Here is a 26221-nt window from a genome sequence, read left to right as displayed (position 1 = left end):
GGAAGCCAGGACAATGGAAGGTTTGCAAGACATGGAAGGTTTGGTGGGCAAAGGCTGTTTGTCAGGTGGGAGTAGGGAGGGAATGAGGCATCATCTGTCCCCGAGGTAGTGCTGTTAATTTGAGTGCTGCATATGCTCACGACAATCCTCTTTCTTTTCCAGCTATACTTCTCCTCTATTCCTGACATTTTTGCAAAGCTTGAAAAGTCCTTCTGGTGGGGATACAATGATGATAACCCTCAAAATCTATAGCAGGAGTTTCAGTGCACAATGTGATGATGCTACTCGTGGGCTCAAGTAGTTGAGAGTGGACTGACATAAAGTCACAGGGCACTGAGTGCCTAGCAGAGTATCCCAAAGTCTAGCATTTTTCCCTGCAATGAAGGCCTTCATTCTGATATTTCTGGCACTATTCATCCCTTTATGTAGATTCACATTTCCATATTGTATCATTTTTCAACCTAAAGTAATTCCTTTCATGTTCTTATAATAGAGGTTTGCTTGTGACAAAAACACACCCCCCCTCTTTTTTTTGGTCTGAAAATCTCATCATACCTTATTTTTAAAGGATATTTCCACTGAATATAGGTCTCTAAATGGACAGTTTTTGTTTTCTTTCAGTATATTAAAGTCATTTCATGGTTCTGTATGCCTTGCATTGTTTCTGATGAGAACTCAATATTATTAATCTTTGTCTCATAAATGTCTTTTTGTAGATTTTAAAAGATGTTCTCTTTTCATTAGTTTTTTGCAGTTTGATTTGATAAGCTTTGGTTTTATAATTTTCCTACTTGGAGTGTTTTTTAGTGTCTTGGATATGTAGATTTATGTGTTTATTTACTTGATATATTTTTAGTCATTATTTTGTTTCTCCTCTCTTCTCGTTCTGTGATTCCAGTTACGTGTATGTGAGACTGCTTAATATTACCCCAGAGCTCAGTGAGGCTCTGGTTCAGTTTTTAACCTTTTTCTCTCTTTTGCTTCAGTTTGGATACTTTCCATTTTCAGATTTATTGTTTTTCTGCAGTGTTTCATCTGCTGTTAACCATATCCATTACATTTTTTATCTCATGTATTATTTTTCACTTCTAGAAGTTCTATTTGGTTCTTTTTAAATGTTTCTAGTTTTTTCTTCTTTCTGTTGCATTTTCTTTTACGCCTTTGAACATATTTATAGCAGCTATGATAAAGTCCTTATCGATTAATTTCCTTCTATCATGTTTCTGTTAACTGGTTTTAATTACACTTTCCGTCTTTGTGACTGGATGATAAACATTGAAACAGGACGTTATTTACTGTCTGTGTTTTTTATCATCCGTTTAAAAATGTTGAGGTTTTGTTTTTTGGTTGGTTAGTTTTGGAGTATGTTAATTTACATGTGAATCAGCCCAGGCTTTTAGAGGCTTTATTTTTGAGTTTTGTTCAGGTAGATCTAGAGAAGTACTGTTCAATAGGAGTTTCTGCAGTGATGGGAATGTTTTATGTCTGTACTTTCCAAGATGGTAGCCACCAGTCACATTTGAAAAGTAAAAACTTGAAATGTGTCTAGTACATTTAAGGAACTAAATTTTACATTTTAATTAAATGAAATTCTACTGTATTGGACAGTGCAAGTTTAGACTTATCTCTGCTGCTCCTGGTAAGTCAATTCAGTCATGTCCAACTCTGTGTGACCCCATAGACGGCAGCCCAGCAGGCTCCCCCATCCCTGGGATTCTCCAAGCAAGAACACTGGAGTGGGTTGCCATTTCCTTCTCCAATGCATGAAAGTGAAAAGTGAAAGTGAAGTTGCTCAGTCATGTCCGACTCTTAGAGACCCCATGGACTGCAGCCTACCAGGCTCCTCCGCCCATGGGATTTTCCAGGCAAGAGTACTGGAGTGGGATGCCATTGCCTTCTCTAAGAGTTATCTCTCAGTTCAGTTCAGTCGCTCAGTCGTGTCTGACTCTTTGCGACCCCATGAATTGCAGCACGCCAGGCCTCCCTGTCCATCACCAAATCCCGGAGTTCACTCAGACTCACGTCCATCGAGTTGGTGATGCCATCCAGCCATCTCATCCTCTGTCATCCCCTTCTCCTCCTGCCCTCACTCCCTCACAGCATCAGATTCTTTTCCAGTGAGTCAGCTCTTCACATGAGGTGGCCAAAGTACTGGAGTTTCAGCTTTAGCATCATTCCTTCCAAAGAACACCCAAGACTGATTTCCTTTAGGATGGACTGGTTGGATCTCCTTGCAGTCCAAGGGACTCTCAAGAGTCTTCTCCAACACCACAGTTCAAAAGCATCAATTCTTCGGTGCTCAGCTTTCTTCACAGTCCAACTCTCACATCCATACATGACCACTGGAAGAACCATAGCCTTGACTAGACGGACCTTTGTTAGCAAAGTAATGTCTCTGTTCTTTTATATGCTATCTAGGTTGGTCATAAATTTCCTTCCAAGGAGTAAGCATCTTTTAATTTCATGGATGCAGTCACCATCTGCAGTGATTTTGGAGCCCAAAAAAATAAAGTCTGACACTGTTTCCACTGTTTCCCCATCTATTTCCCATGAAGTGATGGGACCAGATGTCATGATCTTAGTTTTCTGAATGTTGAGCTTTAAGCCAACTTTTTCACTCTGTTCTTTCACTTTCATCAAGAGGCTCTTTAGCTCCTCTTCACTTTCTGCCATAAGGGTGGTGTCATCTGCATAGCTGAGGTTATTGATATTTCTCCCAGCAATCTTGATTCCAGCTTGTGCTTCATCCAGCCCGGTATTTTGCATGATGTACTCTGAACATCAGTTAAATAAGCAGGGTGACAATATACAGCCTTGACGTACTCCTTTTCCTATTTGGAACCAGTCTGTTGCTCCGTGTCCAGTTCTAACTGTTGCTTCCTGACCTGCATATAGGTTTCTCAAGAGGCAGGTCAGGTGGTCTGGTATTCCCATCTCTTTCAGAATTTTCCACAGTTTATTGTGATCCACGCAGTCAAAGGCTTTGGCATAGTCAATAAAGCAGAAGTAGATGTTTTTTCTGGAACTCTCTTGTGTTTTCGATGAGCCAGCGGATGTTGGCAATTTGATCTCTGGTTCCTCTGCCTTTTCTAAAACCAGCTTGAACATCTGAAACTTCGCGGTTCAGGTATTGCTGAAGCCTGGCTTGGAGAATTTTGAGCATTACTTTACTAGCGTGTGAGATGAGTACAATTGTGCAGTATTTTGAGCATTCTTTGGCATTGCCTTTCTTAGGAATTGGAATGAAAACTGACCTTTTCCAGTCCTGTGGCCACTGCTGAGTTTTCCAAATTGGCTGACATATTGAGTGCAGCACTTTCACAGCATCATCTTTCAGGATCTGAAATAGCTCCACTGGAATTCCATCACCTCCACTAGCTTTGTTCATAGCGATGCTTTCTAAGGCTCACTTGACTTCACATTCCAGGATTTGTAGGCTAATTTATCCTTACTCTTATGGAGGTTTCGTTCTGAAGTCTCTATACTAAATGCCCTTCAGGTTTAGTGAGGCATCTCTGGTCCATTAGAACTTAAATGTCTCCTAGTCTCATGCAAGCTACCACAGCTGTTCAGTTTCTAGTTCCTCAGTAGTTATTCTTTAGCTAGAAATTGACCTTCGTGACCCTGTAGAGTCTCATCCACACCCAGATTAATACTCAGCTGAACGCTAAGGGTACTCCTATGCAGGTTTCTAGAACTCTTCTCTGTGTGTGTTCTGATGCTCTGCCCCACAGATTCCAGCTTCCTCAGACTCCCTAACCAACTATCTCTATCTATCTCTTTACCTCACTGAGATCACCAACCTCTGCTCAGGTCCCCTGTTCCTGTACAGCAGCCCATAATATGCTTCCAGGCCGAAAGCTGAGGTGAAACAGGGGTCATCTCATTTGTTTCGCTTCCCTCAAGGATCACAGTTAAGGCACCGGCTGCTGTTTAGTGTTTGGAGAGTTTAGTGTTTTTTCCAGTTTTCTAGTTGTTTATGGGCTTCCTTTGTGGCTCAGCTGGTAAAGAATCCACCTGCAATACCGGAGTCCTGCGTTCAGTCCCTCGGTTGGAAAGATCCCCTGGAGAAGAGAAAGGCTACCAACTCCAGTATTCTGGCCTGGACAGTTCCATGGACTCTACAGTCAATGGGGTCACAGAGTCAGACACAACTGAGCAACTTGCACTCACTCACTCACTAGTTGTTTATGGCAGAGGAACTTGTCTGGCACCAGTTATTCCATCTGTGTTTTCAAGCCAGAAGACTGTGTCTTACTAACACCTTAGTTCTCAATCCAGTGGTAATGGTTGCTGGCTTTGTTGGAGACTGTAGCACATTAAATTGGAGATTTTTTTTTTTTATCCTGGCAAAATTATGAGTTTTGTCCATTCTTCATAAAGATAGCAATTAATGTAGGAATTCTGCTGTTAACAAAATGTTCACAACAAATAGTTAATCACTATATGTCACAAATTAGTGGCTTAAATTTTTAAGTACTTAGAGGTATAGTATTGAGACTTTATTTCTACCCTGAGGCGAGAAAGAAGGACAGGTGTAAGTTTGGTGTGTTTATTTTGAATGGAACAGAGTAAACAATCACTATTTAAAAATTCACTCATACGCTCTTCCGTTGTGCTGTTAACTGCCCAGTAGTAGCCAGTTATTTCCCAGTCTTTGCAGTAGCCTGAAGAAGACACTGTGAGACACAGCAAGGCTAAGCAACATTAACAGGGTCACACAGCTAGTAAATAGCAAAACTGAGATTTGTATGCAATTAGTCTTGCTTCAGAGCCCATGTTTTTAGCTGCAGATTTTCAGAAGATCAAATAATGTGAATAGTATCCATATGGGTATTTGAGATATAAACGTTTATACATACATGGTCACTGTATTCCCATTTTCAGATAAAGAAACTGCACCTGAAAAAAATTAGGTGACTTTCTTTGTGTCACAGATAGTAAAAGGTAGATTTGGGACTGAAACTATGTGTGTTTGGGTAAAAGAACTGTCTATGTGAATAGTCATCAGAGTGCTGTTTTTTAAACGAAAAAGTGAAATATTGGAAACAAAAATAGAGGTAGTCATTAAGTCAGTCATGGTGTAATGCAAGTGGTCAAATACCATACAACTGTTTGTTTTTTTTTTAATGTTAGAGAATGTGAAAAGGTGGTGGTGGTTTAGTCACTGAGTGCGTCCGACTCTTGTGACCCAGTGGACACAATGGACCCAAGGTCCACCAGGCTCCTCTGTCCATGGGATTTCCCAGGCAAGAATTTTGGAGTGGATTGCCATTTCCTTCTCCAGGGGATCTTCCCGACCCAGGGATCAAGCCCACGTCTCCTGCATTGCAGGCGGATTCCTTACTGCTGAGCCACCAGGGAAGCCCATGTTAAAGGATAAATATTTGTTTTAAACATATAAACATTTATGTAAGACCTACTTACCCTTGGTTTATTCCTAAGATGCTGAAATAACCAACGTTTTTGTTGATAACCATTTTGAGACTTAAGGTGACTTTGTTCCAAGGAAATAATTTAGGGGGGAAAACTTTGTTTTGTAGTAATTTCTGCTGTAAAATCAGCTTTGTTTAAAAATTGCTTCTGTTTATCTTTAAGTCTACAAATTCCTATTTTTTCTACCTAACTACTTTCATTTTATCGACTCCAAATATTTACAAAACTAGATTTCCCCTCATAAATGATTTATGTTCAGTTTAATTCCTCTGGAAGCTGTTGGCAGAGGTCTGATAACCATTAGTTTAAACAAAGACAAAAATTATTTTCTAGGGAAAAACTATGGTTTCCATGTTGTTCAACTTTAAAATCTTTAATCTTCATGTTAAAGTAATTAACATGTACAGATTGGCTTTTTATTTGCCTCAGTAGGTGCTAGAAGATACTACTTGGCAGAATATGGGGAGTAAAGAGGCAGAAAAAAGTGAAGGCAGAAAAAAAAACCAGCCCTCTGCCCTTGGTTGCCTTTTATGCAGAAGGCATAGCCTTGCACTAGCTGTAAGACTACAGCAGGCAAGCTGAAATCCATAAAGGTGTTATGACTGTCCCTCTTACACCAAAGCAAAGCAAGCTGCATACAGCTTCTCAGTAGGTTTTGCTACCTTTGGTGGCTACTAATGCAAATTTAGCGCAGTCCTAATCCTTTCATTCTGCCCAGGAGAAAGAGCTTTCATACTGACATATCACTTCATAGAGGGTCTTGCAGAGTCTGGAGATGAAGTGGAGATGGCCTCAGACTGAAAAAGGAGTTCCATCTACTTCCATTATTTCCAGTATCATATTGCGGGACTTCCTTTGTGACAAGTGGTCACCTGGCCTGAGAATTCTACAGGATATATATATGAAAGAAAAGCCTGACTATTCTCACTCTCAGTCATAGCAGCTATCTCTAAACTCATTGTTACTATGGTTGTTAAACTCATACAGAATTGATCTGTGTTATGGAAATTACAGGAATATTTATAAATATTCCTTCCCTCACATGTTTGCTTTGGGGGAGAAGTTTCATTAGTCTCCTTCTTTGTGCCTAGAAGTTTTGGTTTAGTGATAGTTATAACCTCTCTAAATCTTTTCCTAGAAGTACAGGCCATTATTTTAAATATGATTTTAAATATCAGTGTTTACCTTGTTGAAGAACTATTTTTGCTTGAAATTCATGTTAGAAACAGAAAGATTTCATCATGCTTTTAAATACCCAGATGTGTAATTTTAAAAAATCTTGATATTAAAAAATAACTTTGGAGAACTTGTTTTTGACAATGTTGTCAGATATTAATTACATTAACATATTATAAATAACATACATATTCTTCAAGAAATATTCAGGGCTTCCCTGGTAGCTCAAACTGTAAAGAGTCTGCCTGCAATGCAGGAGACCTAGGGTCTATCCCTGGGTCAGGAAGATTCCCCTGGAGAAGGAAATGGCAACCCACTCCAGTATTCTTGCCTGGAAAATTGCATGGACAGAGGAGCCTAGCGGGTTTCAGTCCATGAGGTCACAAAGAATTGGACACGATTAAATGACTAACACAGACATTTTAAATAACATATATATTCTTCAAGAAATATCAGATGTTTTTGTGATCTTCCTAAAGAAAAATCAGGAAATACAGATAAAGCAAAAATTACCTTTTTTTTTTTTTTTTACTATTTCACCTGTTTTTAAGATGCTTATCTTTTCAAATTTTGACATCTCTGAAATCAGAATGTGAAACTTAATTGCCTTTTTTAGTGGTATGTATCAGTGATGCATCTTAAATTTGATGGTCTTATTTTCAGTAAAATACAGTTATAGATTCATTGTTGTTTGGGGGTTTGTGCTGTGTGCTCAGTCATGTCCAACTCTTTGCAGTCCCACAACCGTAGCCCACCAGGCTCCCCTGTCCATGAGATTCTCCAGGCAAGAATTCTGGAGTGAGTGGCCATTTCCTTCGCCAGTTTGGGGGCATCAGTTCAGTCAGTTCAGTCACTCAGTCGTGTCCGACTTTTGCAGCCCTATAAATCGCAGCATGCCAGGTCTCCCTGTCCATCACCAACTCCTGGAGTTTACTCAAACTCATGTCCATCAAGTCGGTGATGCCATCCAGCCATCTTATCCTCTGTTTTCCCCTTCTCTTCCTGCCCTCAATCCCTCCCACCATCAGAGTTTTCCAATGAGTCACCTCTTCGCGTGAAGTGGCCAAAGTTTGGAGTTTCAGTTTTACCATTAGTCCTTCCCATGAATATTCAGGACTGATTTCCTTTAGGATTGACTGGTTGGATCTTCTTGCAGTCCAAGGAACTCTCCAGAGTCTTCTCCAGTACCACAGTTCAAAAGCATCAATTCTTCGGTGCTCAGCTTTCTTCACAGTCCAACTCTCACATCCATACATGACCACTGGAAAAACCATAGTCTTGACTAGATGGACTTTTGTTGGCAAAGTAATGTCTCTGCTTTTGAATATGCTATCTAGGTTGGTCATAACTTTCCTTCCAAGGAGTAAGCATCTTTTAATTTCATGGCTGCAGTCACCATTTGCAGTGATTTTGGAGCCCCCAAAAATAGTCTGCCACTGTTTCCACTGTTTCCTTATCTATTTGCCATGAAGTGATGGGGCCAGATGTCATGATCTTAGTTTTCTGAATGTTGAGCTTTAAGCTAACTTTTTCATTCTCCTCTTTCACATTCATCAAGAGGCTTTTTAGCTCCTCTTCACTTTCTGCCATAAGGGTGGTATCATCTGCATAGCTGAGGTTATTGATATTTCTCCTGGCAATCTTGATTCCAGCTTGTGCTTCTTCCAGCCCAGTGTTTCTCATGATGTACCCTGCATATAAGTTAAACAAGCAGGGTGACAATATACAGCCTTGATGTACTCCTTTTCCTATTTGGAACCAGTCTGTTGTTCCATGTCCAGTTCTAACTGTTGCTTCCTGACCTGCATACAGGTTTCTCAAGAGGCAGGTCAGGTGGTCTGGTATTTCCATTTTTTTCAGAATTTTCCACAGTTTATTGTAATCCACACAGTCAAAGGCTTTGGCATAGTCAATAAAGCAGAAATAGATGATTTTCTGGAACTCTCTTGCTTTTTCCATGATCCAGTGGATGTTGGCAATTTGATCTCTGGTTCCTCTGCCTTTTCTAAAACCAGCTTGAACATCTGGAAGTTCACGGTTCAGGTATTGCTGAAGCCTGGCTTGGAGAATTTTGAGCATTACTTTACTAGCGTGTGAGATGAGTGCAATTGTGCAGTATTTTGAGCATTCTTTGGCATTGCCTTTCTTTGGGATTGGAATGAAAACGGACCTTTTCCAGTCCTGTGGCCACTGCTGAGTTTTCCAAATTTGCTGACATATTGAGTGCAGCACTTTCACAGCATCATCTTTCAGGATTTGAAATAACTCCACTGGAATTCCATCACCTCCATTAGCTTTGTTCATAGTGAAGCTTCCTAAGGCCCACTTGACTTCACATTCCAGGATGTCTGGCTCTAGGTGAGTGATCACACCATTGTGATTATCCGGTCGTGAAGATCTTTTTTGTACAGTTCTTCTGTGTATTCTTGCCACCTCTTCTTAATATCTTCTGCTTCTGTTAGGTCCATACCATTTCTGTCCTTTATCAAGCCCATCTTTGCATGAAATGTTCCCTTGGTATCTCTAATTTTCTTGAACAGATCTCTAGTCTTTCCCATTCTGTTGTTTTCCTCTATTTCTTTGCATTGATCGTTGAGGAAGGCTTTCTTATCTCTCCTTGCTCTTCTTTGGAACTCTGCATTCAGATGCTTATATCTTTCCTTTTCTCCTTTGCTTTTTGCTTCTCTTCTTTTCATAGCTATTTGTAAGGCCTCCCCAGACAGCCATTTTGCTTTTTTGCATTTCTTTTCCATGGGGATGGTCTTGATCCCTGTCTCCTATACAATGTAATGAGCATCCGTCCATAGTTCATCAGGCACTGTATCAGATCTAGTCCTTTAAATCTATTTCTCACTTCCACTGTATAATCATAAGGGATTTGATTGAGGTCACACCTGAATGGTCTAGTGGTTTTCCCTACTTTCTTCAATTTAAGTCTGAATTTGGCAATAAGGGATTCATGATCAGAGCCACAGTCAGCTCCCGGTCTTATTTTTGCTGACTGTATAGAACTTCTCCATCTTTGGCTGCAAAGAATATAATCAGTCTGATTTTGGTGTTGACCATCTGGTGATGTCCATGTATAGAGTCTTCTCTTGTGTTGTTGGAGGAGGGTGTTTGCTTTGACCAGTGTGCTCTCTTGTCAAAACTGTATTAGCCTTTGCCCTGCTTCATAGATCCTTACAGATAGAATAGCAAATCTGAGTGATAGACCTGCATCGCACAAATTGCTTGCACTTACTGGAGGAAGCATTTCCAATAGCAGAGTGCCTTTGTGGAACTGGTGTCTAAGGCATGCTGAACTCTGATTCTGCGTCTGTCCTCCTCTTCACTGCCATAGCACTCCAGTGGAAAAAGAAAAATTGATGAGTCTTGGTCCTGGCATGCATTGAGTCCCACAGAGAAAAGACTGGCAGGAGCACCTCTCTGAGGCCTTCTCACCGTTACTTCATCTCCAGTAAAAGTACACATCACTGATTAGTCACTGAGGCAGTAAATAGCTGTTATATTTGGAAAATCTTTTGATAAGAGTGACTTTTATGCCCTTGTGTAATACTTCATAGGTATATATACTAATATTTCATGTTAAGTAGTTTGTTTCACTTCCTGGGAAGTAAGTATCTCTATTTCGTGTTCCCTTCCTTCTTTTTATTACTGTATACCAGAACATAGCTGTTTAATTCAAAACAACATCAATATATAATCGGATAGCTTTTTCAAAGTTACCCAGTGTGTATCTATATATTATTTAAACGCAAAGCAAGAATCATGTCTATACGTACTTTTTTTTTTTTACCAGCTATTTTATTTTTATAAAACCTGTAGTTTGGGTTTTCTTCTAACTAGAAATTTAATCATTTCTTCCATTTATATATACATGCAGGAAATAATGAAGAATGAAATATACAGAGAAGAAATTCAAATGAAAAGCCAAGATTTTTATGAAAAAGAAAAGCTTCTTCAGGAGGAGAGCAACAAGGAACTTCCTCCACCAGTTCAAACTCAGATTAAAGGGCACGCCTCTGCTCCGTACTTTGGAAAAGACGAACCCTCAGTGACTCCCACCAGCACTGGCAAAACCTTTCAGCCAGGATCCTGGATGCCGCAAGACGACAAGCGCCACAGTCAATGAGTGTACTGTGGTAAAGCTTTATATATATCTGACTATTTTAACAAATAAAAGTAAAAAGTTACTTTGTGCTTTTCACCTCTACTCTAGTTTCTCTTTGCCGTTAAGCTTAAGATCTTGTTTTCACTGTTGTGTAAGTGTGAGATTATCAACCATCAAAACCTAACTTCTTGTAGGCTTAAATCCTTCACTTGGCTTATTCAGTCATCATTCTCTGTTTATGAATTTGCTCAGTTTTTTTCCTCTTTTATTTGTTTCCATATATCTTGGTAGAAACGGTAAGGGTAAATAAATACTGAGCTCAGAACACTGCTATTTCTATAGATTCTAAAGGACTAATTTCTATAATTCTAAAGGATCTATAGAAATTAGAGAATATAGAAATTCTCTGTTTATGAATTGTCTAAGATTTTTCCCTCTTTGGATTGCTCCCATATATCTAGGTAGAAATGGTAAGGGTAAATATTGAGCTTAGAAGAATGCTATCTCTATAGATTCTAAAGGATTCTAAAGATAAGATTCTAAAGGACTAATCAAAAACATGAACTTGGATGAGGCACGTGGAGGCCAAGAAAATTTACTTGATAAATGAAAAAAAAAAACTATCTTGATGAGTAGATGGGACAAAAGCTAGTTTATGGTGGGACTGAGGTTGGAGTTTTAAAGAAAGGTATTTGGACCAGTAGAAGTAAAGAATCTATCACAATAGTTTGAAAGGGCAGTAAACAAAGAAATGGTATAGTAATAGTTTAGTTCTGTAAGATTAAAAATTACTTTGAAGAAATGGAAAATAGAGCAGAGTTCTCAGAAAGTGATTCCACTGTTACTCAAGATTACAGTGATTTGTATATTGAAAAGTATAGATACATGATAACATTAAAACAGATTATATACAAAAGTGTTTTAGAAAGGTCATACACTTTCTGAAGTGCACAACCAAGTTTCTGTTGTTAATAGTTATCTTTTTTTTTCCATTTATGGTTTGCTTTCTCAAACTTTGAACTTTTTATTTTGTATTGAGGTATAGCTGATTATCAGTGTTATGGTAGTTTCAGGTGAAAAGCAAAGCGAGTCAGCCATAAAATGTATCCATTTTCTCCCTAACCCCTCTCCCAGTTCTAATTCTAACATAGTTCTAATAGTTCTAATTCTAATATAGAGATCCTCTAACAGTGTTTGCCATTGTAACAACTACTCAATAAACATGGACTGAAGAAAAGCCTCAGATCTTAATGCTGTGAATAATATAAGAAAATCCCTGGTTAAGTGTTTAATAATGAATTCCTAAAAACACATAGGTTGAGAGTTTTACTTAATAGAAGGTTAAAATGTTTAATTGCTTAAGAAATAAACTACAGAAACATTTATAAAATGTTGTACTAAAACAAGTAATCAAATGTAATCACTATAATACTTAAGGAATGACCAAAAAAGCCCTCAGGTAATATTAACATTTAAGCAGTCCTGTTACTATCAGGTTAATTATTCTGTCTGTTTACATTATTATAAAGTAGTAGTACATTTTACCAAAGTTAGGCAAAAAAGGAACTAGCTCCTAGGCAATATAAAGACATAAAATTTGTTGTGTAATTGACTGTAAAGTAACATGTCCTTGAATCCTTAATTACAGGAAAAATTATAAATTCGAACATGATAGAATAGAATGCTTCTACTACCGAGTTCCTGCCAGCTCACTGATTGCACTCTGTGTGCATCTTTTGCAGATGTTTGCCGTGTAGGCTGTTCTGTGCGTACGTGTGTGCTCACTCAGTCCAGTCCTAGTCTTTGCAGCCATATGGACTGTAGCCCATCAGGCTCCTCTGTCCATGGAATTCTCCAGGCAAGAATACTGGAGTGAGAGTTTAGAAGTATCTTAATATATATGACAGAATTTACATTAATTTTAATTTGTATAGTTTTCATTTTAAAATATCTGTTTTACAAAAAAAGAAAATCTTAGCCAATAGTTAACAGTAAGATGATACTGGCCCACTCATTAAAGTGTGCACTTTCAAAGTGATTTTGAGAGGTAAGAATAAAGTTTGTAGTAATCCATCCACATTACTTCCCTCTAGACTAACATTTTTAGGATGACTGGTTATACTGTTAGGTGTTATCAGAACAGGGTTCTGAGAACATTTCAGTTCAGTCGCTCAGTCGTGTCCGACTCTTTGTGACCCCATGAATTGCAGCACGCCAGGCCTCCCTGTCCATCACCAACTCCTGGAGTTCACTCAGACTCACGTCCATCGAGTCAGTGATGCCATCCAGCCATCTCATCCTCGGTCGTCCCCTTCTCCTCCTGCCCCCAATCCCTCCCAGCATCAGAGCCTTTTCCAATGAGTCAACTCTTCGCATGAGCTGGCCAAAGTACTGGAGTTTCAGCTTTAGCATCATTCCTTCCAAAGAAATCCCAGGGCTGATCTCCTTCAGAATGGACTGGTTGGATCTCCTTGCAGTCCAAGAGACTCTCAAGAGTCTTCTCCAACACCACAGTTCAAAAGCATCAATTCTTCAGCGCTCAGCTTTCTTCACAGTCCAACTCTCACATCCATACATGACCACAGGAAAAATTATAGCCTTGACTAGTCCTACATAAAAATGAGACTATAAGCTTGACCTAAATTAAGACTGCCTTTCTAAATAATCTTGTTTTTATACAAGGTTTCTAGGCCAGACACATGCACAGCAGAATCAAAGTTTTACATAAAATATTTACTTGTCTACCGTATTTCATATTTTAAAGTTATATTTGGAGTATTTGCAAGTTTTCTAATGAAAATGTTTTTCATCATCTCTTCCAGACAGACTCCAAACCCATGCAGTTTTAATTTCAGAAGTTAAAATGTTCATTTTAAAATAGTATCATATATACCTTAACTACTCTCAGGTAAATCCTTCCTGACTTTCCTGTGCCTCTGCTATACATGCATATAGCATTTTTCTCCCCAAAGCCCTTATTATACAAATTGTTCAAGTATACATGTAAAGCTTGTTGGGTATAACCATTTAAGTCTAGCCTGTTAGATATCTGTAATTTAAAAAAATTTTTTTTAATGGAGGAAATAATTTTCCCACTGTTATCCTTTTTCATTCCTATGTTTACAAACAGATCTGTCATTTATTTACTTTCATCAGCCTTGATTCAATACCATCATATTGATTTTTTTTTAATGCTATCTCATTAAGCACACTATTTAAAATGTAACCTGAATTCACTTAGACTAGGCTTTCTCAAACTGTTTATGTTCTTTGAGGAAGGGTGGAAAAGAGGGGAGGAAAGTCTATGATAATCAAAGTAACTTAAAAGACTCCAAGAAATCATGCAGAAATGAATTGCTTTACCCTGTTTCCCAAACTTTTGGTATTTGAACACAGAACCCCTTTTAATATGTTTGAGAAATACAGAATTTGTTCTTATACATTTATTACAGATATGAAGCATATCAAAGTGAGCCTATACTCAGTTGCAAACATAAAAACAATCATTCCTAAATAGGAATCACACTTCCTCTAACTTAAAACGAGATGAGGTATAAAGTGCCCCTAAGGATAGGTGAGAAGCTGTTTGTTATAGTGGACCTCAGCATTGGGTTTCCAGCTCACTGCATCAGAAGCTTATTTCTTTTGCTCACTGTGATGTCAGGAAATAAGTTTAAAATGCCCTTGTGTATCTAATACAATAACACCATACTGAAGTTTACCACAGGTCACTATGAGTCAAATTCTGATGCACAAACTTCTGGGGAGGGAGGCAGTATAATGTTTGTTACAGGCAGTCTGTTTTTCCTTCAAAACCAGCCATAAAAGGTCATTGATTATACTCTTCTAAGAACTTCAGAAACAACATAATAGGTTGGTAGCTTTTAAAAGAAGTATTCTGGGTAACAGTAAATGGGATTCAACTGTAATAGTGTAACAACAGACTGACTTTTCTGAAGAATATCAAACCTCACAATAATTATCAAACCCCGTAGTAACTAAGTCCCCAACTTAATTTTTCAGCTTTATGATACTGAACAGAAACTGTTGAAGTTTGATCTTTTCTCAGACTAGTGGTATACACTAGGACACTCTTGATGCTGAGCAGTGGCATGGAGCCACAGCTGCCAGTCACGCAATCGCCAGTAAACAACTGATACCCACACTCATCCTGTTCCTGCACAGCCATCCTGTTTTTGACTTTCAGTACATTATTCAGTAAATTTTCAATCTGTAATGGGTTTATCAAGATGTAATACATCCCGACCCCCTGCAATACACACAACATATAGACACAAATACTGTAAAACCTTGTTGATCTCAAATGTGTAAACTGGCTCCATAAACGCTGGGAAAGCTGAAGAAACAACAGCCTATGTCAAAGAAATACAAAACGGTATTAAGACCAACAGGAACCATGGAAAAGCCCATTTTAGTTAAATACCTTTTAACTGTCAAAATGAACAATGAAACCATAGGTTTAGTAGATAACTAAAAATTTTAATTTCAATAATATAAAAAGCACATCCTAGATCACCTGAATAACTAATTTGTAATTAAACACAATTATTTCAGTGCCTAGAGTTGCAGTGTGTTGCTTGCACTGGCATCAAGAAGAAACTGACAACCTAAAATAATAGTAATTAAGTATTGTACAAACCAGTCCATAAACATTCTCAGAGGTCCTTAGGCTCTCAGATTGGAGAAACACTGCTCTCAACTTTTACAAGTACAGTTGACCCTTGAAGAACATGGGTCCAAACTGCGTGGGGTCACTTATACAGATTTTTTTCAATAGTACTACAATACTGCATGATCCAGGGTTGGCTGAATCCATGGATGAGGAACTGCAGATACAGAGAATCTGCACGTAGGAACAGTGTACAGTGAGGGTCCACAGTAAGTTATTTTCAACTGCGAGGGAGGGCAAATGTTCCTAACCCTGCGCTGTTCAAGGGTCAGCTGTATGCTTATCTACAAATGAAATTCATAACCCTTTGAAAGGTTTAACTTCTATAATCTATCTAACCTGAATTATTATCCCTTCTCCCCAAAAAAAGCTCAGGACCTCTTTATAAAAAAGTATCAAATTTATTTCAATATCTAGTTTCATTTTTAAATTAAAGCTATTTGACAATTTTTTGCACTTTAAAATTCATTATTAGAGGTGAGGAAAACATTAATAAGCTATTAATTACTGAAAACAAAATTATCAACCATGCATTTAAAAAAGCCATGTTAAAGAGTAAAAAGTTCCAATTATACTATTTAACTGAAGGAAATATCCTTTACCTCTTTATTTCTAATTATAACAGTCTCATTTTGACACAGTTTATACCTTTTTCACCCAATTAATACAATGCAAACAAAATTTTTCCAAATATTAAGACTTTTTTTTACCATTTATGATACATGACATAACTGTAACTCTTTAAAAGCTCCTTAAAAGAAAGTTGAAATTTTAATTTTCACCGTGAACCTGTGTGATCAAAAAGTAAAGGACATCACCGCCACATGAATTAAAACAAAGAATGCAATAAAAAACAAAAGTGGTATCTATATAATCAGCAAATTATCTGATGAGACATGTTAACTACTTCACATGTCTACTCAGCACAAGTGAGAATAAACTGGTTCCAAGGTTTGGCGTTTTTACTCTTAAGCTTTAAATCATAGTGTTACTCTACTCAAGTCATCTCTAAGAAAATGGCAGTGCTCATTAAGTACAAAAATGATTATATCCAGTAGGTGGTATTCTACATAGTCAAAATAATACGAAAATTCTTTATAAAATTAGATTTTTAAAAATGCAGACTATCTGGTAATTACCAGTATCTCAAAAGCTAAAATAAGAAAAATACAGAAAATAAAGAAGTACTCATTGAATAATATTAGTTTGCTCTGAGGAAACCAGAAATGATTCTATTTCAAGAAATAAGTAATAATGATAAAGAGATGTAATTAATACACCATATATCTTTTAAGCCAAACCACGCTTTTCTGCTCAGAACAACTCTTGATTTTTACATTCTTAATCTTTGTCCAGAACAGGACTACATTTTAAGCCATTTTTGAATAGAGTTCATAATCTAAAGCCACTTTTCTTCATAGGATGTTTTCATTTGAGTATTCATACATAAGCTGCAAAAAGGCAAATGAAAGTCAGTTATAAGAGTCTGTAACATAATAAATGCCAATTTACAGTAACTGTCAAGAGACTTCTATACCGAAGCCGAAAAGTTGCTACAGTACAGGTGAGAACTGACATGATTCTTCCATAGACTCAGACTTCATTTAGTAATGCTGTCATAAGATCCAAAAAGAAACCTTAATGGGTCCTTTCAAAGATGCACAATTTTCCGAACAATTTTCCTCTGGACGCACAGCCTGTTCATTCCTTCAATCCTTTTTCAGTCGTTTAGCTTTTGCAATATTTTCTTGACGTTTTTGTTTCTTCTTTTGCTCCTTTTCCCTGGCCTCAATCATCTTGGCCAATTTCCAAGACAGCACAGCACTTGCTAGAAACAATGGAGTCAGAGCCAAAATAACTGTTGTAAGGAAGCCATATGGGTCCTTTGCAGCCCATTCCACAACATACTCAGCCCAAGCCTTTAAATCAAACATGTTCGTGGAGGCCTTAGAAAGGGGTGGGAAGGGGGGTAAAGACGAGAGAAAAGATTATGTGGTTAATCAAATTTTGAAAAGGTTACGCCAAACAGTTAAATCAGAATTCTGTTATCACTCAATAGTTTTTTTATTTGGTTTTAAAAAGTACTAATTAGTACTATTTTAATAAGGACTAATATTTCCAATAAGAAAAAATAATTCACTTAAAACAACCAGAAGAGTAATACTTAGATGTGAAGATACAGAAGAGGAAAAAAAGAAGTATGTGAAATCTGTTATAAGGACTATGCATTCTCACATGCCTCCTACACTCAAGATAAACTTTAGCAGCAGAGTTTTATAAGAATCTTAAGTTTTATGTGCTTATTCCAGGGAACAGCTGAATCCCATATGTCCTTTTCTGACACAGCCTTATTAAGTTCTAATTAACAAAAGTGGTGGTTCAGTCAGTAAAGAATCTGCCTGCAATGCAGGAGACATGGGTTTGATCCCTGGGTCAGGAAGATCCCCTGGAGAAGGAAATAGCAACCCACTCCAGTATTCATGCCTGGAGAATCCAATGGACGGAGGAGCCTGGTGGGCTACAGTCCATGAGGTTACAAAATGAAGAAGTGAAGTGAAGTCGCTCAGTCGTGTCTGACTCTTTGTGACCCCATGGACTGTAGCCTACCAGGCTCCTCCCTCCATGGGATTCTCCAGGCAAGAGTACTGGAGTGGGTTGCCATTTCCTTCTCCAGGGGATCTTCCCGAACCAGGGATCGAACCCAGGTCTCCCACATTCCAGGCAGACACTTTAACCTCTGAACCACCCAGGTCTCCCACATTCCAGGCAGACACTTTAACCTCTGAACCACCAGGGCAAAAGTACAATCATCAAATCTGGTGTCTGAAAGTCAGGAGTATGTGAAATGCCTGGAGAAAGGGACATAATGGATGGCTGTTTCCGAAATGAAACAAGAAGGTAAGGGAACCATGATATTATCCATTCATATGCAAAGAGAGAAAAGCAAAAGATGACATGCAATTTTATGCCCTCCTTCAGCTTTGAGGACATAATATAGTAAATGAGAACAAACTTAACAGATGAGAAAATTAACCATTACACGTCCCATGCCTTTTGTTCCATTGTGAGTTAGTAAAGAAGGGCCATCTTGCAAATCAGGATGTTGTGGATTTGAGTGATATCATCTATTTTGCCCCCAGAGACTTTTCAACCTTTCATGTTTGTGTCAATTTCCATTCAAAGTAGAGAATTAGAATAGCTGGGATTTAAAAAGTCATGTACCTTATGCTTGAGTAGTGATCTCTAATTTTGTCCTGGGATTATCAGCCAGTCACAATTTCAGATGACGGTTGGTTGGCTGTCTTCTTCTTTAACTCTACCAAAACACTTCTGAGAGAAGGCTTAAATTCTATATACTGGCTGGGTTGAAAAGAATAGACAAAAACCATAAAGTCACAACCTTAAGGAATAAATTATAATACAATTTTAAATGTTAAAACTGTGAATTCTCTATATGCAACCTATAAATAACATGTAAAGTTGCCTGGCATATTAAATACATTCAGTATCTATTTCTTTCTAATCTTAAGGCATAATTACACAACCAAAATGCCCTGGAAAAAGCTCCTAATTACTGGGGATCAAATATTTTACTCAGTTACTTATTTCAACAGTAAATTTAGAAAGCTCACTCATAAAAAGCTAACTGACCTGTTGCAGCATATCCATTCCTAGTTCTTGAACTTTTTATATTTTTACAGGGTTAGGTTTGTTTCGAGTTAGTAAGGGAGGGCCTTACTAATTTCAAAATCAAACAACGCTTTACTCTTAAAAAGGTTTTTTAGTCTCTATGTAATTTGTGCCCTTTACAGGAAAATCAGATAAGCAAAACAAAGTATGTCACTCACAATTCCATTACCTAAACAAAACTACCATGATTGGTTTTTAATTATATCCTATCACAATTCCTTCATATTTTCACCTGAAGACATAAAGTTCCTAGCCTTCCCCCAACCCCAATTCGTACGCCCCCACCCCCACAGTGAAGACTAGACACTACAGATCCCCATCTGTTTTTACAGCTTCTCCAGCCCAGTGATGAATTAACTAATGCAAGATTCAGAGACCTGCAAAAGAACTTTGCAATAAAGAGGAAGGGGGAAGTGAAGGACCTAGTTATGGCAGAGTTTTAGACATTAATACAGAGAAAGGAGTTACCATCCACCAGATACACACCTCTCGTGCACCTCAATTTCGGACCCCAGGTGCAAGCGCCCTCCACACTTAAAGGAATAAATATTCTTCTTCTTCCTTCCGGAAAGGATCCACTGGGCATGATATTCGGATCAGACCCGCACGGCGCCTGAAGCTGAGGGCACTTCACAGCCACCCGCACTTCCCTTTCCTCGTGTTTTCCCCTCGCTCACCCTTCCTCGCCCTACCCGGTGGCCCGCCGCTGGGGCCACGCTTCCCCGACCCTCCGCCGCGGCGAGCGCGGGCCCGGCGGGGCTCGAACAGCCGGCGATCCCCGGGAATCAGGGGTCGTCCCCGCCACCCCCTGGGCCGCTGGCGCCGCAGCCACCTCCGCTGAGCACCGGGGCAAGAGCGCGGCACCGACCCCCAACCGCCTCCCCTTCACCTCGCCGGGGACGACGGGTCCGGACCCCAACTCACGACTCACCTCCAGGCCGGAAGCAGGAAGGCGGAAGCCGCGACTCTCCCAACCCGCCCACAGGCCGGCCCTCGCCCGGATCCGGCCTGAGGAAGTCGCGGGGCCAGTTTCCGGCTGCGCCATTGCTGCGTGGGTCCCGGGAAAGCGGGGAGGGTGGGGCGGCTCCTGGGTTTCCGGGGAGAGGCAGGTGAGGCCGCTCGAGGTGAGCGGCGGCGCCCGGCTGGTGTCTGGCCCGAAGCCCGAGGCCCGCGCCTCCTGCCTGAGGCGCGGGTGAGCTCCGGTCTCTGAGAGCCGGTCTGGAAGCGCTGAGGACCCCCTACCTTTGCCCCCGAGGTCATCCGAACAGCCGCTCCCCTGCGGGAGCCTGGCCAAGGGTGGAGGGCCCTGGTGGGCGAGGTCCGTGACCCCCGGAGACTCCGGCCAAGGAACGGCGGCCAAGAAAGGAGTTGGTCCCCACAAACCGCCTAGAGTCAAGGTGAAGGTCACACCCAGCGACTCCTGAAGGATTCTAGCGAGTTCCTCTGGGTCACATCCACTCTTTGACCCTCTCCTCTTCTGGCTGGACGATAGTTAAAGCCTCACGTCGAGGAGACCAAGCGCAGCAGGACCGTGGTGGAGCCACTGAACGTTGTTTCTAAGGGGAAATGCAGCCATGCTGCGTGAAGAAGTTTTTGCTGTTTTCAATTTAAGAACCTCTTTTCACAAAAGAATGATCGATATTTGCCCAAAGTAAACTTGAAAAATAACTAAACTGTGTGGGCATAGAGTTCCCATAGAGGTACTTGTTCTTTCAGTGCACAAATAAAGAGATTCAAAAGTCAACAAGCAGAAAGAGTGAGTTCTCATTGTCTTCTAATCTACAGGAACTGAGAGATTAACTCGGGTTTGCTTGGTGATCAAGTTTTGTGATCTCTTGCACTGAACTGCTCTGTTTGACTACCTCTTCAAATGTTGCAAGACCTCTTCACTGGTGTGTGCCAAATAAAGCAGGTTTTTATTCTTGAAAGACTATAGAATGTTCTCTTTGAGGAGCAGGCTGTGACATGTATAACTAGTTTAGGGATAACAACAGTAACCATTATTTACCAGGGAACAGACTTTTGGCAAATAATCTAATGATCTAAAATACTGTTTGTCGGGCATATGTTAATGTTTGTATGTTGTATTAGTAGCAGTTGTTTTCTTACTCATTCTTGTTTGAAAACTTGGATGATGGTTTCAAAGCTTGTGCTGCTTGGACCTAGCCTGTGCCTGTAGTAGCCAGAAAAAGCAGACTCGGCCATTGGATTGTGTGTACAGAAAACTTGACTTGCTGGCAGTAAGACTTTGTGGGGTTTTTTGTGTTTTTTTTTTTAACTTGCCCAAATAGTAATTCCAGGAGAGGGTCAGAATTTATTTTAACATCCTTCACTCCAGAGACCAGTATGTGTATGTGTTATTTTAATCATGGTTAGACAGTTTTCCTGATGACTGCCTCCCCAATAATTCGCTCTGCTGTGTCCTTTGTGAAATGCATGGGAGTGGATGGAAAGGCACCTAAGAAGGAAGCGTCTGTAGCTCCTTGGCGCTAGTGTAAATCAGGCTTTCACTGTCTAATATTACTGGTCTCCTTTCCAGTTCCAGGAATGGCTACAAGCCCAGAAATAGCGTAGAAGTTGCCACAGCTAAGCTCCCTGCTGCTACCTGACTTGCCTTAATGAAAGGTGGTGTCAAGATTCGTTCAGACGGTGCAGGCTACTTTCTAGAGTCAGGAGTTTTAGCTTGTGAGTTGTGATTCACAGGCCTTGTCTCTGGTGATTTGATACTCTGAAAAAGTTTCCTCTTTTGTATGTGGAAAGCTGTTAGGTTATCTCGGGTTCTTTCAGCTTGAAAATTCTATTGATTAAACTTGATTTGGCCATTTTTCTTACTTCGGCTTCATAAGCAGCAGCAGAATAAGGAATTTAAGGGAAACATCATGGCCAATTTTCATAAGGGCTTGTTCTTTATTTAAAACGTTCTTAATTGAGTTCTCTCAGATGTCTTTCAGAATTTACTTAGAATAACATGGAAATAAAGTCTGCTTGTATTTTTATTTAAGAAATAAAATCTTAGCCATTCATGTAGCTTTAACCGAAATAACTAAAGCTTACACTTTAATTAATGAGGATTGTCTTTGAATAAAAATAATTACTTTGTAGCATATCACATCATATCCATACCAGTTACTCTGTTGCAATTATAGTTTGAAACCGGAGCCTTCCAAATTTTTAAGTTTTTTACTCAATAATTATTAAGTAAGAACTCGTCTTTCATTAGTTCTGTTTAAGTCTTTCTCTCTTAGGTGGTACATTTCACCCTGACTCATGTCAAAATTTTGAATGACTAAAACCTCCATAAGATTCTATTATAATAATCTAGACAATTAAAGATTTTAAGAGTTTTCTTACCTGCTTAACAATTTGTGTTTTGGCTTTGGTAAAACTGGTTTCTTCCCCAAGTTTATGAGTTTTTCCTACCATTAAGACACAATGCAGATAGATTTTCTTGTTAGGCACATTTATGTAACTAGAAAGGTCATAGGTTTTAGTGATATTTGGGAGATTATACTGCAGAATTGTGATGTTTAAAGGCTATTTGTTGACTGCTGTGTTCCAGGTACTAGGCTAGCTGCTTCGCGTCTCATCACTATTGCTGAGACTAAACTCTGCAGGATGGTATTATACCTGTTTTACAGATATGGGACCAGAGACTTAAAAAGTAGAGCAGAGTTCTAAACAGATCTGGCCCAAAAAAGCCCTGCTCTTGTTTAATTCCAGAGATTAGACAAAATGCTGATCTCATAAAATGAAAGTAAATTTTTTATTCTATAATTGTTGATTTAACTAATAATCACAAGAAAATCTTGCCATACTCCAAATTGCCCATTGCCCAGGTGGTGGCAGCATGTCTCAAAGAGCTAGTGTGGTGTAGGTTTTCTCCAACCTTGCCAGTTGATTTGCTTCTTCATCCCACATACATCCATGACCTTTCTGTTAATCTCTACTTCTCTCTTGGGCACTTTCACTGCTATTACACCAACGAATCAGTGATTCACTCCATCTTCCATCCTCCCTTCTGCCTCATCTTCTGAATGGGTCATACTCTGCCAATTTGCTTTCAGCCTATCCCAAGGACAGACGAGCCTGTCCAGCTGCAGTCCATGGGGTCGCAAAGACACAACTGAGTGACTAACACTTACTTGCTTATTTTCCCTACAATGAAAGCATCACCAAAGTATTATTTTTTGGAAATTTCAGTAACACAAAGACTTTTTTTTTATCCTTCAAATATTGTTAGTTTTCACCCATTTTTGTTAGATGTAATTTGACAAAAGCACATCATAAACTAAATAAGTGGCTGATATTATTATGAAATACTTGTTTAAATTAGAAGACATGTGTCTTAAATGTAATGGGATATACCAGTTAAGAAGGTAATGAAAAGCTTTTAAAAGGTAGAATTTGTCTTCAAAATAAGAACAAGAAGATTCAGTAGGGAACAGTGAAAGGTCATATAATTTAGAAGGATGTGTGCGCGCGCGCGTTTGTGTGGTGTGTGTGTGTATAAGAATAACTAGCTAAACTTAGCCAAAAATTTCTTGGAACATTGTCCTTGCAGGGCTACTTCCTAGAGATTTCAAATCAGATGGTACCTCACAGAAGCCCTCTCTACCCCTATTTTATTTTTCTCATAACACTTGAGTCTGACATTTGTTTATTGGTTTATTGTTTATCTTTTCCCTGGTATAAGCTAGATGAGATCAGTTACCACATTACCTAAAATATTGTTTTGAATAATTGATTCCAAGATACAACATTACCACTTACAAATAAAGCTGTTAGTGTTTGAATGAATCATGAAACAATCTAAATCCTGGGAATCTATGAAGCTGATGTTAAAGTATCAAACTGTTAGATGCCCCAGTTAGAATAGGCCGCAGAAAAGATTAGTAAATAAGGTGTTTCGGAAAGATAAAAATAATTGTGGTTATCTTGTTAATGAAAGAAGACTAGTTGCTTTAGGATTTCCAAGTATGTAAAAAGTATGTTCAAGGAACCTAGTGATTCATCATCTTCATTGATAAGATAAAAGGAATTAGTCCTAGACTGTAGGTGCTAAGATTGAAGATAACAACAAGCTAGACTAGAGATCTAAATAGAGATCTTTGAAAATGAGGTAAGAGTATGTATTATGCAGGCTAGATGCCCTCTCTAGATATTTCCCAGCTTTATGATTCCCAATGAAGATTGCAAGAGAAAGATAGCAGATGCTTATCTCATTGATTGCTCCTTGCTGCCTATGGCCTTATCTGCACATTTGAAAAACTTTTCAGTGTGTTTGAGTGATATGTATTGATACTTTGGGTAGTTTATAGAAGTTTTCTCACGTGATTGGACATTGGGCGCTCTGCCTTTTTAACGCTGCAACTGTTTACAGTTCTGTATCTCCAGAATGTATTCTACATGTACATGCGGCAAACTCATTCCCTGTTATTAGAGGGCACCTTTTTGGAAAGGTAAAATTTCCATTAAATTCTTCTGAAGCCTTGAGTTGCAGTCCTATTAAAGTTGTGGGAGACACTAAGCTTTCCTGCTGAATCTAGAAGTTCAGATATTTGGCTTATCCCTAAATGATGTAATAATATTAGCCATATCAGGTCACCTTTAGTTTCTGTGCTAGGGTCTTCTAGCCATTAAATAGAAGTTGTTGTCCAGCTGAGAAAACTAACCCATGTATAAGAGTCCTTCAGTGTAAAGACAACGTGTATTGCAAAAGCAGCCCCTAGCAGCATCACCTTCACTGAGTAGCAACTGAATTTTATACATTCCACCTTCACCTAAGCAAACTACTCGAAGTAACCATATCAAATATAACCGTATTTGCTGTACGATATTGTCAGGTATGTTGGCCTCTGTGTCATACAGGGCCCCCCTTTGTATATAAAGTCCCGTTTAAGATATTTTAGAATGTGATTCTTAAAAAAAGTTTTGGAAGCCACTTTTTCATTCGAAGACTATTTCCTCTCTTCAATTTGACAGGAAGCTCAGGAATCAAATTTGATTTTCATGTTTAATATCCATCCTGACTTGCATGCTTGCATTTCTTTTTGAATGTATTTTTCTTAGAACAGATATTCTGTACCTGTCATTATTGTGTATGTTCATGGAGTAAGATACCTGGTGAAATAAGGCACAAGTATAATATGCCTTTAGATCAAGTGTTTGAAACCTAGAACATAACATAGATGTTTGATATGTAACAGTAGTTATTTGGTAGTAAAACTCTTCCACTGCTTCCAATTTTTATGTTTATTTTAAAATCTTGTGCTATAATCATATCATTCAGAACTAGGGGACATAGGAAATCATTGTTTAGAATTGCATCCCAAAGTCTAGTTCTAAAAGCTAGCTTGTGCCTTTAATAGCCCTCAGAGTATAATGTGTATATTTGGAATCTAGTTTTAAAAGTGAACAAAAATTTACTGGTGCCAGGCTATAAATATAGTTCCCTAAACCATCACTTAGAGACATATCCTAGTCCCAAATTCATAAATTGCTTTTGCTGAGTTCACGGCTTCCATTTTTAGGCTTTAAATCAGGAATTGAAACAGTCTGAAATCCAAAAACTCCCTTGTGATTCATATATGTCCTCTTGAAGTGTAATAAATAATTGAGGTGCATATGATGAGTTTCTGGAGGCTTTGAATTTAGAGTTCTTAATTTTTAGAATTGACCTTGATCAGCTGATTTTCTGTCCTCTGTAATAAGGAAGTTGGACCAATGTCCTCTGGAGATTCTTTTCATCTCTAGATTTCAATATGCTATTGTAGGCTTTACTGCAATTGTAGACTGTATTATTAATGAATATAGATGGAGAAGAATCCGATTTAATCTCCTTCTAGGTACATAATTGATCATGTTGTGTGGACCAAAGAGATCATTTAATATTTCTGTGCCTAGTTTCCATGTCCATAATGTGGAAGTAATAATACCTGTTTTTTTGCAATACTAACCAGTTAAGAAACATGTAACCTTTTTATACAAGGTTGAATTCTATAGAGTTCATTTGTAAGTTGATTCTTGAGAGCTTACACAGATTCCCAGGGAATAGTGGTTAAGTTCTTCATTTAGCCTCTATATAGCTATTTGACAAACAGCATGGGTTGAAAAAAGTG

The 26221-nt window shown here is 38.8% G+C and overlaps 2 protein-coding genes across 4 annotated transcripts in view; one reads left to right on the top strand and one right to left on the bottom strand.

Annotated features, from left to right (window-relative positions):
* The window catches only part of NDUFAF2 (NADH:ubiquinone oxidoreductase complex assembly factor 2), a 175000-nt gene extending 163644 nt beyond the window's left edge, over nt 1-11356 (top strand). Inside the window, exon 4 of the mRNA XM_005694669.2 lies at nt 10496-11356. Within this exon, the coding sequence (XP_005694726.1) occupies nt 10496-10744 (249 nt within the window). The 3' untranslated portion in view covers nt 10745-11356. The remainder of the gene's footprint in view (nt 1-10495) is intronic.
* Nucleotides 15793-22793, bottom strand: SMIM15 (small integral membrane protein 15). Of its 3 annotated transcripts, none has more exons than XR_001919798.1 (3): nt 20035-22793; nt 18636-18773; nt 15793-17359 (listed from the first exon to the last, which is right to left on the bottom strand). XR_001919798.1 is itself a non-coding variant. In XM_005694668.3 (3 exons), exon 3 carries the CDS (start codon nt 17345-17347, stop codon nt 17123-17125), a length of 225 nt encoding a protein of 74 aa, XP_005694725.1. In that variant the 5' UTR covers nt 17348-17359; nt 18636-18769; nt 19590-20046; the 3' UTR covers nt 15793-17122. The 3 variants fall into 3 exon arrangements, 2 of the variants coding, with proteins under 2 accessions (XP_005694725.1, XP_005694724.1); XM_005694668.3 differs by having other exon boundaries at nt 18636-18769; nt 19590-20046; XM_005694667.3 differs by lacking the exon at nt 20035-22793 and adding an exon at nt 19590-20028.

Source organism: Capra hircus, chromosome 20 (genome assembly GCF_001704415.2).
Source record: "Capra hircus breed San Clemente chromosome 20, ASM170441v1, whole genome shotgun sequence".
Lineage (NCBI taxonomy): Eukaryota > Metazoa > Chordata > Mammalia > Artiodactyla > Bovidae > Capra > Capra hircus.
Note: the sequence above shows the minus strand (reverse complement) of the source record. Positions and strands in the feature narration are given on the sequence as shown.

Bases quoted from the DNA above. Each gene is read 5' to 3' on its own strand.
- SMIM15 (XM_005694668.3), bottom strand. From the start codon at position 17,347: ATGTTTGATTTAAAGGCTTGGGCTGAGTATGTTGTGGAATGGGCTGCA.